This window comes from Penicillium macrosclerotiorum (assembly GCF_028827735.1).
Source record: "Penicillium macrosclerotiorum strain IBT 26536 chromosome Unknown utg000003l_segment0_segment0, whole genome shotgun sequence".
Classification (NCBI taxonomy): Eukaryota; Fungi; Ascomycota; class Eurotiomycetes; order Eurotiales; family Aspergillaceae; genus Penicillium; species Penicillium macrosclerotiorum.
In genome coordinates, this window is record NW_026643083.1 from 1,314,276 (window position 1) to 1,326,705 (window position 12,430).

Genomic DNA, 12,430 nt, shown 5'->3' on the forward strand with positions numbered 1-12,430 from the left:
ATAGCTCGACCAGGTACTGACTACAGTGGCCATTGGAAATGGCGACTTCCCCGGGGCCTCAGCTTTTAGCCTCAGGTGGAGCCGCTTCCCCACCTGCAACACCTGCCCACCATGTCCACCTGGACGGACGAACTCTGGAGGGAGGAGGCCAGTTGGTTCGAAATGCGCTGACTCTATCCGTATTGACTGGCCGTGCGGTGACAATCAACCATGTTCGCGGAAATCGGGGAGGCAAGACGGGTCTCAAGGCATCACATGCTGCAGCGGTCAAGCTGTTGGCCGAGATCAGCCGGAGCATCGTCTCTGATGGGCGAGTAGGATCGCAATGCCTGACTTTCTCACCACCAGCTGTGTCAGATATGCCGGGCGGGAAACCCCTGGACTGTTCAGAACTGGCCTACACAGCCGGGGCTGTACCTCTCGTGTCTCTCTCTAACTTGTCCGTGCAGTCGGAATACAATATTCGGTTACCGACACCAGGCTCTGTCTTTCTCGTTTTCCAGGCATTATACCCGTACTTGTTACATGTGGGGTCGCGAGCATGTACGGAGTGTATCAAAGTGAACATCACTGGTGGGACAAATGGCACAAACTCGCCCTCCTATGACTACGCGTCCCAGGTCATGGTCCCGAACTTCATCCGACTAGGTCTGCCGCCTCTTTCAATCAGGTTGCAGAGACGTGGATGGTCAACGGGAGAGGTTAAAATGGGTACCGTCAGCTTTCTGATCCACCCTCTTGCGGCTGGGGAAAACGTAACGAAGAAGACGAATGGGCAGACAATGTCCGATGAAGGGAGGCAATCAAACACAATGGTGGCGCCGGCTCTTGGCCGTTTCCCATCGATCGATCTCATGAATTATGAGCGCGGTCAAGTCACCCGCATTGAGGTCACCGTACTTGCGCCGGATGTTATTCTCGCCCCGGAAAGCACCACAGGAGAGACTTGGACTGTCCGGCAGTATATCGAGCGAGAGACCTCCCGTAGGTTGCGTCAAGCCATTAAGGAGCTGGAACCGTCGATATTTGCATCCCATTCTGCACCTTATGACACTACTATGAAGCAAGACCTTGATATAGAGACTGAAAATGGGGTTTCCCATGTACCCATTAGAATCCATACATCGGAGACGACATCATCTTTCAGTCAACAATATCTGTTGATTGTAGCCCACACATCATCCGGATTCCGAATTGGCCACGATCTACTCTTGGGAGAGCATAAAAGCCAGAAGCCGTTCAAAAGGAAACTCGGAAAGCACCAAAAGTACAAGAAGGGCCAGGGACCACCTGCTAAGAAAGTGAGCACTGAAGCAAATTTGTCGAGGGTCTCGGATCTGATCGAAGACTGCGTGCACGGGTTTGTAAACGAACTTTCCGGCGACCTGACCACACAGACAGCACCAAGCCCGGAGTCACCGGCGGGAAGACGGTCATGTTTGGACCAATATATGCGGGATCAGGTTGTGGTGTTTGAGGCTCTTGGTTACATTCCGCGGAGCCCACTGAGTCCTGCTGTAAGTGAGAAGAACTGGAACCAGGAAGATCGGCGACATTGGACTCTCCACACCCAGACTGCGCAGTGGGTGTGTCGGGAGATGCTGGCCGCGGAGCCCAAGAATTAAATCTTGCCCGAGATTAACTGGAAGGTATCCAGGGGAATTGTGGGTGCTTCTTTATTTCATGCAATTGAGCATTTGCAAGCGACGAGAGCGCTCGGTACAGCTTTGCCACGTTTTAATTGCCAGCCCATTATTTAATGCAATCAATCACTCCCAAACAATCCTAAGCACCGGAAAGAAATCCGAACCAGAAATCAATCTACTATCGGCGACCCCCACCACCAGAAAAATTCTCCGAGACGTCAAGTGTCGGGTCGAGTGTCAGGCCAGGCCCACCCCTGTCATATCTCAAAAAAGGGGGGCCGATCACCAGATGTCAGGTTGCTCGCTTGATTTCAGCTACGAATACTTCCAGCCCGAAATTACAGGAGTCCTGGTCCGTGGCAATCGACTCCATTCTTAGAAGTCTTCGTCTCGTGGAGACCAATAGGAAGATGGTACGAATGGAAACACGGTCGTTTCGCCTGCCCAGACAAGCGAGAGCCCAGGGCCATGGCCACGGGTATGACTGAGATCTCGACGCGAATGCGCAATGACCCATTGACGTGAAAAATTGGCAACAGGACAGCGAGAAGCTAGTCTATCAGGGAATTCTGCATTAGGTCCAAGATCAGGAGACATCTCTTAGCTTTGCTCAAACCACGGACCCCTGACTATATGCTGCACAACACAACGTCAGGGCGTCGGGATAGGCAACCAAAAACCACAATGGTTTTTTTTTTATAACAAATGCATGGTAGGAGCTCCATTTGGGAGCTATCCCTGTTGAGATGTTAGTTCCTAATCCGGGTTGGGCAGTGAGACATCTTTCGAAGGAAGGAGTTCGTTCCGGTTATTTTTCTCGGATTATGATTCGTATGAGTGGACAGCCCAACAGAGCAAGGAAGACCGAGTTTGACTAGCCCAAATATCGCGGAGTCAACATCCCTCGCAAGCCAGGTTTGGCTGTAACAGCGTAACAGCGGCGTCAGAGTGGAAATACCAAAACCATCCACCGGACCTATGAACGGGAACCAAACCCTCCCCACTGGAACCCATCTCAACCCGCATATCAAAACAAACCCAATTGCACATCCCCAAACGCCCGTACCTGGTCAGACTAGCCCACGATCTGTCAATCAGAAACTCTCAAGCCACACCGTCCTAGCCCAACGCGCCCCCTTCTTGCCTGACCACCCAACCAAACCGGTCCATCTCTGCCACCTCTGCCACCTCTGCCACCCAACATCCACCGATCGGCCTTGAACCAGCCCGACTCCCCTGAAGAAGGCAGTGGATCCCCACCAACCACACCCCCCACAGCCCACCCTGAAACAGCGAACACAATGATCTGTGGCTGAGCGGGCCCTTAAGCTCGAAAACAGCAGGGGGAAAAAAAGGGGGATTATCCACATGTGAGGCCGTTCAGACCGCTGGAGCCGTCGGTCTCAGTTCGCCTGTTTGGCGAACGGCGAACACCATAGGGTCCCACCGGTCACCAGAAGCCAAACACCGACGACTCGACAGGGATTTTGTTGTTCGAGGATGTTCTACATCACACGGGATCAGCGCCCCGAGTCCCGAGCAGCCACACGTTCTTGAGATGTGCGTTAGAACGGTGGGGGGTCCTCTTTCAGACATTAATTTGTTTTTGTTTTTGTTTTTGTTTTTCAACAGAAAAAAAAAATTGAAATAAAAATTGGGGCGCTGCGCGACTTAGTGAAATATGATTGCTTTTCATTTTGAGCTTCAGGTAGCAATACTGAAGCAGAGTCTTCCGTTGTTTATTTCTTGAGAGCTCAGATTCGTGATTGATGGGGGGCTAAGCCATGTGAGTGACATGATAGAATCGTTCTGCCCACGAGTGGCTGGGACGCCACTGTTCCTGTCAAACACAGTATTTGCTTTGGGCGTACCATATTATACCAAATACTACTGTGCGAGAGTCGGGTTCTCTCTTCCCTTCCCTCCTCGCGCTTCTCTGTACTCTACCACACAGAGTATACACAACATTCCAATCCAAGGGTGAACATGGATTCTTCCGCAGTTGCTCGTATCAACCATAACCATAACCATACACCTCCGACAAACTCCATCACCTATGAATCAATGGATCCACCCGCCCTTCGCACTAACAGTGAATTAACAGTGAATCCCGTGTCCGCGACCAATAATTATGGCTAAGTGGGTTCCGACGGCCGAGTTTGGAGAAGCGATCGGGCTTTTCCCAGCTTAGTGGTTGGCGTGCGCTGGTCCCCGGCTCTATTTTCCTATGTCCATCCCGCACACAGCAGGCGGAGGAAAAGACAGACAAACAGACACAGGCACACACACACAGAGGAATAAAGAAAGAGAGAGAGAGATAGAGAGAGAAAACCTGCCAACTCGTCTCGAGCCCAGGACCTCCCGTCAGGACGGGCAAGTGGACCTAACCGTGCAAAGGGTTCCCAGCCAACGAGCTGGCCTCGCAATGTTGGTCCCGTGCGTCACAGTGGCTCAGCCGGGCCGCAGGAAGCGATCTGATGCCGTTGGGCATTGCGGACAAGAAAGCGCAAAGCCAGAAAAAGAAGAAGCCTAAAGGATTTTCCAGCGGGGCCGCGGGATGGGTTGGGTGGACGAAGTACGGAGTAGTGGATACACACCAGTGAAGGATGAAAATCGAGAAAATTGAATAGTAGGTCTCGATACGCTGGCAGATCAGCAAAATTCGATTCTGCCTGATGGATTCCACAAAGGTATCTATGTCCTCCCGCTCCTTTTTGTTCCCTGTCATCGTGCATACAGCCGCTGCAGGGGGATCGGGATCGGGTTGAACAAGGTTGCCATGTGGCCGTGTTAGAGCCCCATGTCCACCGCCCGTCGCCCCTAACGCACCCGAGGAGCCCGGAGACTGGGGGAGGGAAGGGCGATCACAGCGGTCCAGAACCCCCCCTTGAAGCCCGCTTGATTCAGTCTGTCGCACTCTGCGACGTCAAACCCGTGTGAGACACCTTAACTCGAAGTATTTGAAACAAGCAGAGACAGAAATAGGAACAGGCCTCGACTTCGCACACCCTGCGATCAGCTCTTGCTTTGCCAATTGCTTCTGGGGAGGACGCGCAAAACAACCTATAGTTTAGCTATCGCACCAAGATTGAGTCATCCTTCCCCCTCCCCCCCCCCCAACCTCCCCCCTTCCCAATCGTGTTCGGAGGTACCGAGTGCCGAAGGAACAAGCCGGTCCCACGCAGCGCCTTGCCGATCACACGGATGCGAGTGCATGGGCGGTTTTACCAGGACGATGACAGGATTGCAAGAGGTGATACAGGGATGAGAAGTCCACGCATTGTATAGAACGTACCTCGTCTGTTCAATATTCAATACACCCATGCAAGTGGGACAATATAGAGAATACCATTCAGGATCTACTGCCACCAATAATCTACATAGATCATAGATCGCCTGCCTGTAATGTGTAAGGACGATGTCACAACGGAGCCTCTAGACCTGAGGGGCAAGAGGGGTCCGCAGGATGCAGCGTGCATCGGAACCAAAGCAAGGCTTGGGGGCTCTTGTGCGGCTCGTGATATAGTTCCGATCTTCCGATCCACGGGCACGCGGGTGGATTGGGGGGGGGCAAAGAGTGCCCTGCCCCGGCAATGGGCGGTTCTAGACACATGGCTGTGAAACGGGCGTCTGCTCGTGACTGGGAGTGGGCTCGGATGAGGGGAGGGGCTGATTTCGGGAACGTCGCATGAGCTGAGGGGGGGCCGCCTGGGAGATGCAGGTGGGCAGATTAGGAATCGGATTACGGATGCCTGATTATGAAGATCGGATACCAACGGAAAGGAAGCAGTCTTAGAGGTGGTGAGATCAGCGTAAGTTCAATGCGATGAGGTATCTAACTAAGCAAAAGCTAACTGAAACAGCGAGCGAACGGGGGAAGAAAGGTCATGGGCACAATCGGTCGGACGCATTAAAACGCGAGTAACAAATGGGGAGGCATATATGGGTATGGCATCGCAGACTGCCGTCACCGAGGACAGGGCAGACAAGAAGACACGGGCAGAGAAGAAAAAAAGAGACTAAAAATATCATAGAACGGACAGGCAAAGAGGCACAAGAAAAAGAAGAGGAAGAAACCGATTGGGAAATCGACATAGGAAAGACGTTGACGCAAAAACAAAATAACGAGGAACGAGGTCAGATCGCCGATCGACCGTAATCAGCGGGTTTCCCCATGTGCGCCACTGCCCGCCAGTGGCAGATCCATGAGTTTCGGGTGGTATCGATGCAATGTTGTTCTATCCTCCATGCAAAAGACCGACTCTGCTCCGCATAGCCCCATATAAGAGACGAGCGAGTGGAAAGAGGGATGCGCTGCTGTGGCTGGAATGCGACACAAAAAAAGACAGATGTTGGAGATCAGGCCATCTCAGTCAAGAAGGTGATGCGAGATGGGGGTTGATCATCCGATCTGCAGCCATTAAAGTCCAGCAGAACGCAAATGAAAAAAAAAATAGAGAGAGAAAATGATTGGTGAAAGACATGGGCGAGAACGAGACGGCCGCCATCGTAATGGTGTGATCAAAAATAAACAAAACTCCCGGCGATGCAAATGAGACGGAGAGGAAAACGTGGGGATTCAGCCCGGAGATGCAGACCAGGCCCAGCCTGGTACAGTATGCTCGGTGTCCGAACGACTGCTGTTGTGTTGTTTTTTTCCCGGGCCATTCCGGCTAAGGGCTCGTGCGTCCCATTTACAGCTCGAGGTCTGACACCTTGAAGGCGGAGTCACGCAGCATCTCCGAGGGCAGCACCCGCTTGTAGTCGCGAGGCTGTGCAAACGGTGAAGCAGATGATGGACGTCGGAGGTTTAGTTGCTGTGAGACCGGTCTTATTAGCATATGTGTATATGCAAGGTAGAAGTAAGGCCGGACGAAATCACCCTTGCGAGTCAGGAAGCGTTGGACGTACTTTGGAAGTACTTTGGACGGCCTTGTCTGGGAGACGGACCCAAACAAGTCCTCGCCAACAATCCAGGGATCCCGACTCGTAAAGAGTGTTGGTACGAACGCCTGGGAAGTGAAGGGGGACTTACCTTGCAGTCAGAGCACTTTTCACCGTCGCGGTTGGCCCGACCTCGGCAACCACGGGGATAGTTGGCGCAGGAGAACATAGTGTGAAAGGTAAATATCGTGTAGATCGAGGTAAAAGCGCGGGGAGAAGACGCAGAAACTCGGAGATTTTAGATCGTGAGAATGACGAGGGTTTATCTGATTCCCCGGGGGAAAGTTGAGCCAGAATGGAAGGTTGGAAAGTGTGGTCGAGTTGAAGGTCAAATGAGTTGAAGTCGGACAGTTGAGAAGAAGTTTCACGTTGAGAGAGATCAACAGCGAGGAAGGGAGGAGTGGACTCGTGGAAGAATAGAAGAATGGAATGAAGCTAGGCGTGAACTTTAAAAAGGGCGTCGGAGATAAACCAGTGTGAAACTAGTGAACTAGTGAACTAGCCAACTAGGGAACTAGTGAAGACTCTGAGAAAAAAGCCCGATGACGTCGGAGAGGGGTTTGCGATTCGGCGGATGGTTTTGGGAGGGGGAAAGTTGGGCTTAGTGACTGGGCCCAAGGGTTGCTTGGTTGTGGTCTTGGGGGGAAAGAAGTGTCGCTGCAAGGGCGAGGCGCCAAAAAGGTAAAGGCGGTTTCGTTGCGAGAGAAGGGGGTTTGGTCTCTAGGAGGGCGCTGGGGCACGAAGGGGGTTTATATCCAGCTCGACTGGAGAAAGGGAAAAAAAGGAAAATCATAAAAATTACAAAATTCCTCCCCCCAAAAATCAAAATGACCCGAATCATCATCATCAGACAGGAAATACGGGAAACAGGCAAAAAAAAAAAAAAAAAAAAAAAGGAGGGCTAGAGTGGTTAGGGTTCCATTGTTACGGGTACCAGAACGGCGCCGTTTGTTCGGGACTGGGGTTGTTCCACCAGGTTTTTCCATTTTTTTCCATTATTGTTCCATCTGTTCCATCTGTACTAACGAGTGGGACCGCGGTATGGTAACTGTCATTTTAAATTACAAACCGTGCCCAGCAACACAACGTATTATCTCCCCCCCCCTAATATCGTAGATTCATCCACAGCTCCCCTCACTCTCAATTCTCAATCCCTCATATCAGGCGTGGTAGGCAATAGAGCCAGGTACAATGGCAGGCACAAACTCACGCTATCCTGGGCTGAATTCTGTTTTGATCTTGCAAATCTATGGTCCTCTACGCTCGGGATAGAAGAAACCATAGATCATTCACAAGAACACAAACACTATAATCTCCAAGGTGGTGGTGTTTTGTTTCTGTATCTTTCACCTCGTATCATCCATTCAGCTTCTGGAACTACGGATTTAATCTGTCTCTGACCGGCCAAATCTGCCTTGCTCGGGACCCTGCACCTAACAATGGAATCAGGTGGATGATTGGGCCCTCCCGGTCAATCGGCGGGCTCCAGAATCCACTATTGTTATTATTGCCTTTCTTTTTTCTTCTGGCGCTTCTCTTTGACAGCTCTACTTGTGCCGATGGGGATAGGCCGGTCATTCTGATCCATCCGCCAGAGTTTCCGATCCAAAGGCCAGACCTCCACGGACCAGCAGCTTCTGTTTACCTGAAGCCAGGCCCTTGACGGCCCATCTCTAGCTCGGGTGCTGTACCTAGCCCAATTGGATTGGAGACTGGAAATGTATAGTCTATAGTAATCCTAATCGTAATCATCATGTAATGATGACTGGATGATCAGGTGAGGTACCCATCTGGGTCGTAAGTCCTACTCCGTATAGTTGCACACTGTAGATCGCATTCTGGGTTCTGTATCTGTTGATGAATTGACAGCCACCACATATGCTCTCGCTGCTCCCCATAGGATATGCAGCAGATCGGTCGATCGCATTCCACACCCCTTTCTTTGGTGCTCCCTGACCCGGCACTGCGGGTATCTGATCTGCTTCACGATGCCGGTCATCCATGCAGGATGCACGACGCACGATGTAGATGGGGAGAGGGGCAGGAGAGGCATGCACAAGAGGAGAAGTTCACGGAAGGGATGGGATCGGGGAAGATGACAGGCCAATCATTTTGACCTCGGGGGTACGGCATGAGAGAAAGGAAAAGAAGTAGAAGAGTCAAGGAATGCGTCGGCCTCATGCATCCCGATCGTCATGGAATGACTCGCAGTCCCAGGCTGATTGCAGGGCCAGGTGGAGCAGCTGGGCGGCTCGAAATGTCCAACCACCCCTTCAGATTGAGTGGCCGGGGGCATAATCACACTTTGTTGTCTTCGTCGTATCCTCATATCGCTGTACCCCTAAGGCTAAGGCTTTATCCATGTAAAAGTATCACTATGGACTTTATGGACAATAAAATGATGACTATGGACATAGATTTATTCTCCATATATTGCGAGGTATTAGAAGGTCTTTCAGTCGCCCTGCTGGCCCCAACCGCCGGCACACTCCCTTGGGCGCTTGGGGTGTTGTCTGGCAGGTTCGACCGCCGGGGGGTTCGTTATTGGGGCTTTCACGGGCCCCCGATTGTTCGTATTCAGCGGGAGTCAGTAAGAGCGCAGCGAGCCTCCTTTGCGCCCGCCCCCTTTTTTTTTTCTACCTAACCAACCATCCCCAGAATGTGATTCTCAGAATGATTACTTGTCGTAAATGAAACTTCCTAGACCCCCTTTCCCCATTCCCTCGTTTCCTCTAGCTTTCATGAGCCCCTCTCATCATCGCCACCTGCCATTCCTCTGTTTCGAGTTGAGGTCCAACAACCCGATCGGGTGGATATTCCCCGTATCCTAGGAAGCTTCCCGCCCATAGTTTACTCGATAATTACTCTTCAGACTTTTTTTCTGCCCCCTTCCCTTCTCCCTCCTCTTGACATCGACTCTTGACCCAATCGCCTGTCGCCGCCCGAAGTGCTTGGCAGGTAGGTCTGGACTCCTGATCCCGTGCCAGGGAATTGCTAGTCGGGCAGGGTTCTCGAATTTCTGGAAATGCTCCACTGCATGCCCACTCCACGATTTTCTAGATCGCCTCGTTCGGATCTGTTTCAAATTGGGTCTGGAGCTGTTCGGGCTTGGGTCTTGGGCTCAGGTCTTCGGTTTGGCAGCTTTTGGCTCCGATCGAGCGCGGCGCCAATAGCAGGCTGCGCGTTTCCGAGCTCAACCAAAAGCTGTCTTTTTTTCTTCCTTTTTCCGTCTGTTTCTTTCTTTTCTTTTCTTTTCTTATTTTCCCCAAAGTGGTCCTCCTAGCTTTCGGCCCTCTCCCCCCTCTCCCCTGGTGATCATGTCCATTATTCTCAAAGGTTCCTGGGTTTGCAGCTTGTACTAAGCTTGCTTGGAGTGCGACGTTGTACGTCTTGTCTGTACATACTTCGGTCGTCTGTGCCCCTCGCGTCCGGCCGATGCCCGTCGTTTGAGAGCCTGGCCCTTGTCATTAGTGACCAAGTATTGATCATTAATGGAATATTTCTCTTCCCTCCGATCCCGTCCTCTGCCCTTGGCACATGCTGGCAGACGCGCTTTCTTCCAAGCCGACGCGGCAACTCGCGCTGCTGTTCTAGTGGAGGCTAGTGGAGCCAGACTCCGCCGTTCCGGATAGAAAAAGAAGAGAAAAAACCCGGCCGCGAGCCAGACAGAGGGATGCTATAAAACAGTGGGGACAAAGAGAGTCACAGAATTAGTGTAGACAGATGTGCAAAATACGTAGGATCAATGTTGCTCCCATCATGATCGTCACGATTTTGACTGAATCCGACTCGGAGTTGGGGGATCCATTCAAGGCTCTCTGCTCGATTCGGGCCTACGATCTATAGAAGCTCGACTCCAATAGCGCCCTCGTGAGACACGTCCAAGGATACTCATCCGACTCCTTCGCGACATATTGCGTTGCATGTTTCTCGCGGGCTCGCCGGCCCTTCAGCCCCCGAGTACCCGGGTTTCCAGGCGAATTTAGCCCAAATGACAGTTTCGTCAGCGCCGCGTGTCGTACAGCCTGGTTTAGGGAGATGAAGAGGGTCAGTTGACGGGCTCAGGTGGTCGCTGCAAGTTGACAATTAATTGAAGCAGGTCGTACTGTTGTGCAGGGCTGACCAGGCGGAAGACGAGCGGATTCGCAGCTCACATCTTCTGGTGTCAAGTCAAGATAAAACTGGATTGGCGTGGGTTTGATTTTTTAAGTTTAGGGGGAATTTGGGTTTCGGTTGGGATCCTTTATTTTATTCTATTTTACACTTTTTTTTGATGGCTTTTGGGCTCGTTCGCTTTTTCTCTCTCTCTCTCTCTCTCTCTCTCTCTCTCTCTCTTTCTCTTTCTCCATCCGAGGTCATCGGCCGTCATTCGTGAGTTGGTAACTAGGGACCAGGAGATACGCGATGTATCCCTAGGTACCATGTCCTATGTACCATGACTATCCATAATCTCCATAGAATCATTTCCAGCTCCTGCTTGACCCATCTCATTCCCAGCAATCCCACCATAACTCTAACGCCAGACCCAGCGTGGATATGTTCGGTGTCCAAGGCCTCCTTGCATCTCTCGGATGCCGCGGTCCGTCCAAAACGTGTGGATCATGGATCATGGACCATGGACCAGACCCGGGCCAGGCACTAACCGCTAACTCTCCCGGAGATGCCCAGCCCAGCAAAGCCCCGGGTAGGCAAGGCGCACCCGGTTAGCGACACCAAAGCCCAGGAACTAGAAGCTCTGTCGAAGCGGGAGAAGCCGTGGGCATGCCGGAGAGCCGCTGGGTATCGAAACGAGTACTTTGGCTACGCTCTCCACCCGTCACGCCGTGACATGGGTTTCGGTTTTTCGTCGTCAGACGGCATCCGGTAGAGACCGGACAATTACAGCCGCGGGACGAAAGAAGCACCCGCGAAGAGCAGCACAAGCAAGATAGGACGCAAGGAATCAGAATCGGAATAGTCTCAATGGTCCATGACTTCATCTGCCGGACAAAATGCCTCTCACCCTGCAAGTCCCGAATCCCCACCAATTTTGTCCAAGAAAAGAGACAGAAAATGAAAGAAGGAAAATAAAATAGAATAAAAAAAACAAAACTAGGGAAAAACAAAAGCTCGCCAGCATTCTACGTCTCATTGTCTCATCAGACTGCAGGCGCCTCTTGCAACGCAGGATTCGGCGCCTGCAACCTCCCTCCCTTTCCCAGAGGGTCAGGCTCCAGCCCTCAGCGTCTCAGTACACTCAGTAACCTCCGAGCGCCGAGGCCCCGGAGCCCAGAGGAACAGAGAAACTCGCCAGGAGGAGAACAAGACAGCTTTGCCGGGTCCGCCGAGCACCGGTGACCTCATCCGGGCCGCGACCAGCCACCGGCGTCGTGTGGCCGCGATGGCGTCCTGCATCCAGACCGTTTGGGGCGGCTCATGTGACTGTCTTTTCATAGCGGGCGTGACCTTCTTTTTGCCTCGGACCCAGTCCAGTCCGCTGGCCCTGGGCAGATCGAGATCCGAAGCAGGGAAGAACGAGGCAGTTGCAAACCTTGATACGGCTGGGGCTGGCCTGGGCTGGCCTGGGCTATCGCCGATCGTAGCTGTGTCCCTTCTTGACCTGTTTTCCCCCTCCCTTTTCGGGGTCTTTTCTAGGTCTGTTAATGCCGAAACCCTGATTTTGAAATGGGCGGGGCCGGGATGCGTTGGGGCTGGGGGAGAGTCCATTAGGCTGATTGGAGGTTTACGGGAGGGGCTTGTGTTTTTCTTTTGAGGATCTGATAGGACGGTGGCATAGGATGCAAGCCCAGGAGGGGTTGCAGACGAGGCTGACGGCTGACGGCTGACGTCGAGCTGGGGAG

At 52.3% G+C, this 12,430-nt stretch overlaps 3 protein-coding genes across 3 annotated transcripts; 2 read left to right on the forward strand and 1 right to left on the reverse strand.

Moving 5' to 3' along the window:
• Positions 1 to 38: 38 nt before the first annotated feature.
• Positions 39 to 1,625, forward strand: N7462_003365 (putative RNA 3'-terminal phosphate cyclase; the record flags this gene model as incomplete). Its single annotated transcript, XM_057075091.1, has 1 exon — positions 39 to 1,625. The coding sequence occupies one exon, from the start codon at positions 39 to 41 to the stop codon at positions 1,623 to 1,625; it is 1,587 nt and encodes a 528-aa protein (XP_056934596.1).
• Positions 1,626 to 6,340: 4,715 nt separating this feature from the next.
• On the reverse strand, positions 6,341 to 6,759 carry N7462_003366 (uncharacterized protein; the record flags this gene model as incomplete). The annotated part of the gene is made up of 2 exons (XM_057075092.1): positions 6,341 to 6,463; positions 6,682 to 6,759. 2 exons carry the CDS (start codon positions 6,757 to 6,759, stop codon positions 6,341 to 6,343), a joined length of 201 nt encoding a protein of 66 aa, XP_056934597.1.
• A 4,491-nt stretch (positions 6,760 to 11,250) lies between these two features.
• N7462_003367 (uncharacterized protein) lies at positions 11,251 to 12,342 on the forward strand (the record flags this gene model as incomplete). The annotated part of the gene is made up of 2 exons (XM_057075093.1): positions 11,251 to 11,453; positions 11,733 to 12,342. 2 exons carry the CDS (start codon positions 11,251 to 11,253, stop codon positions 12,340 to 12,342), a joined length of 813 nt encoding a protein of 270 aa, XP_056934598.1.
• Between the last annotated feature and the right edge of the window lie 88 nt (positions 12,343 to 12,430).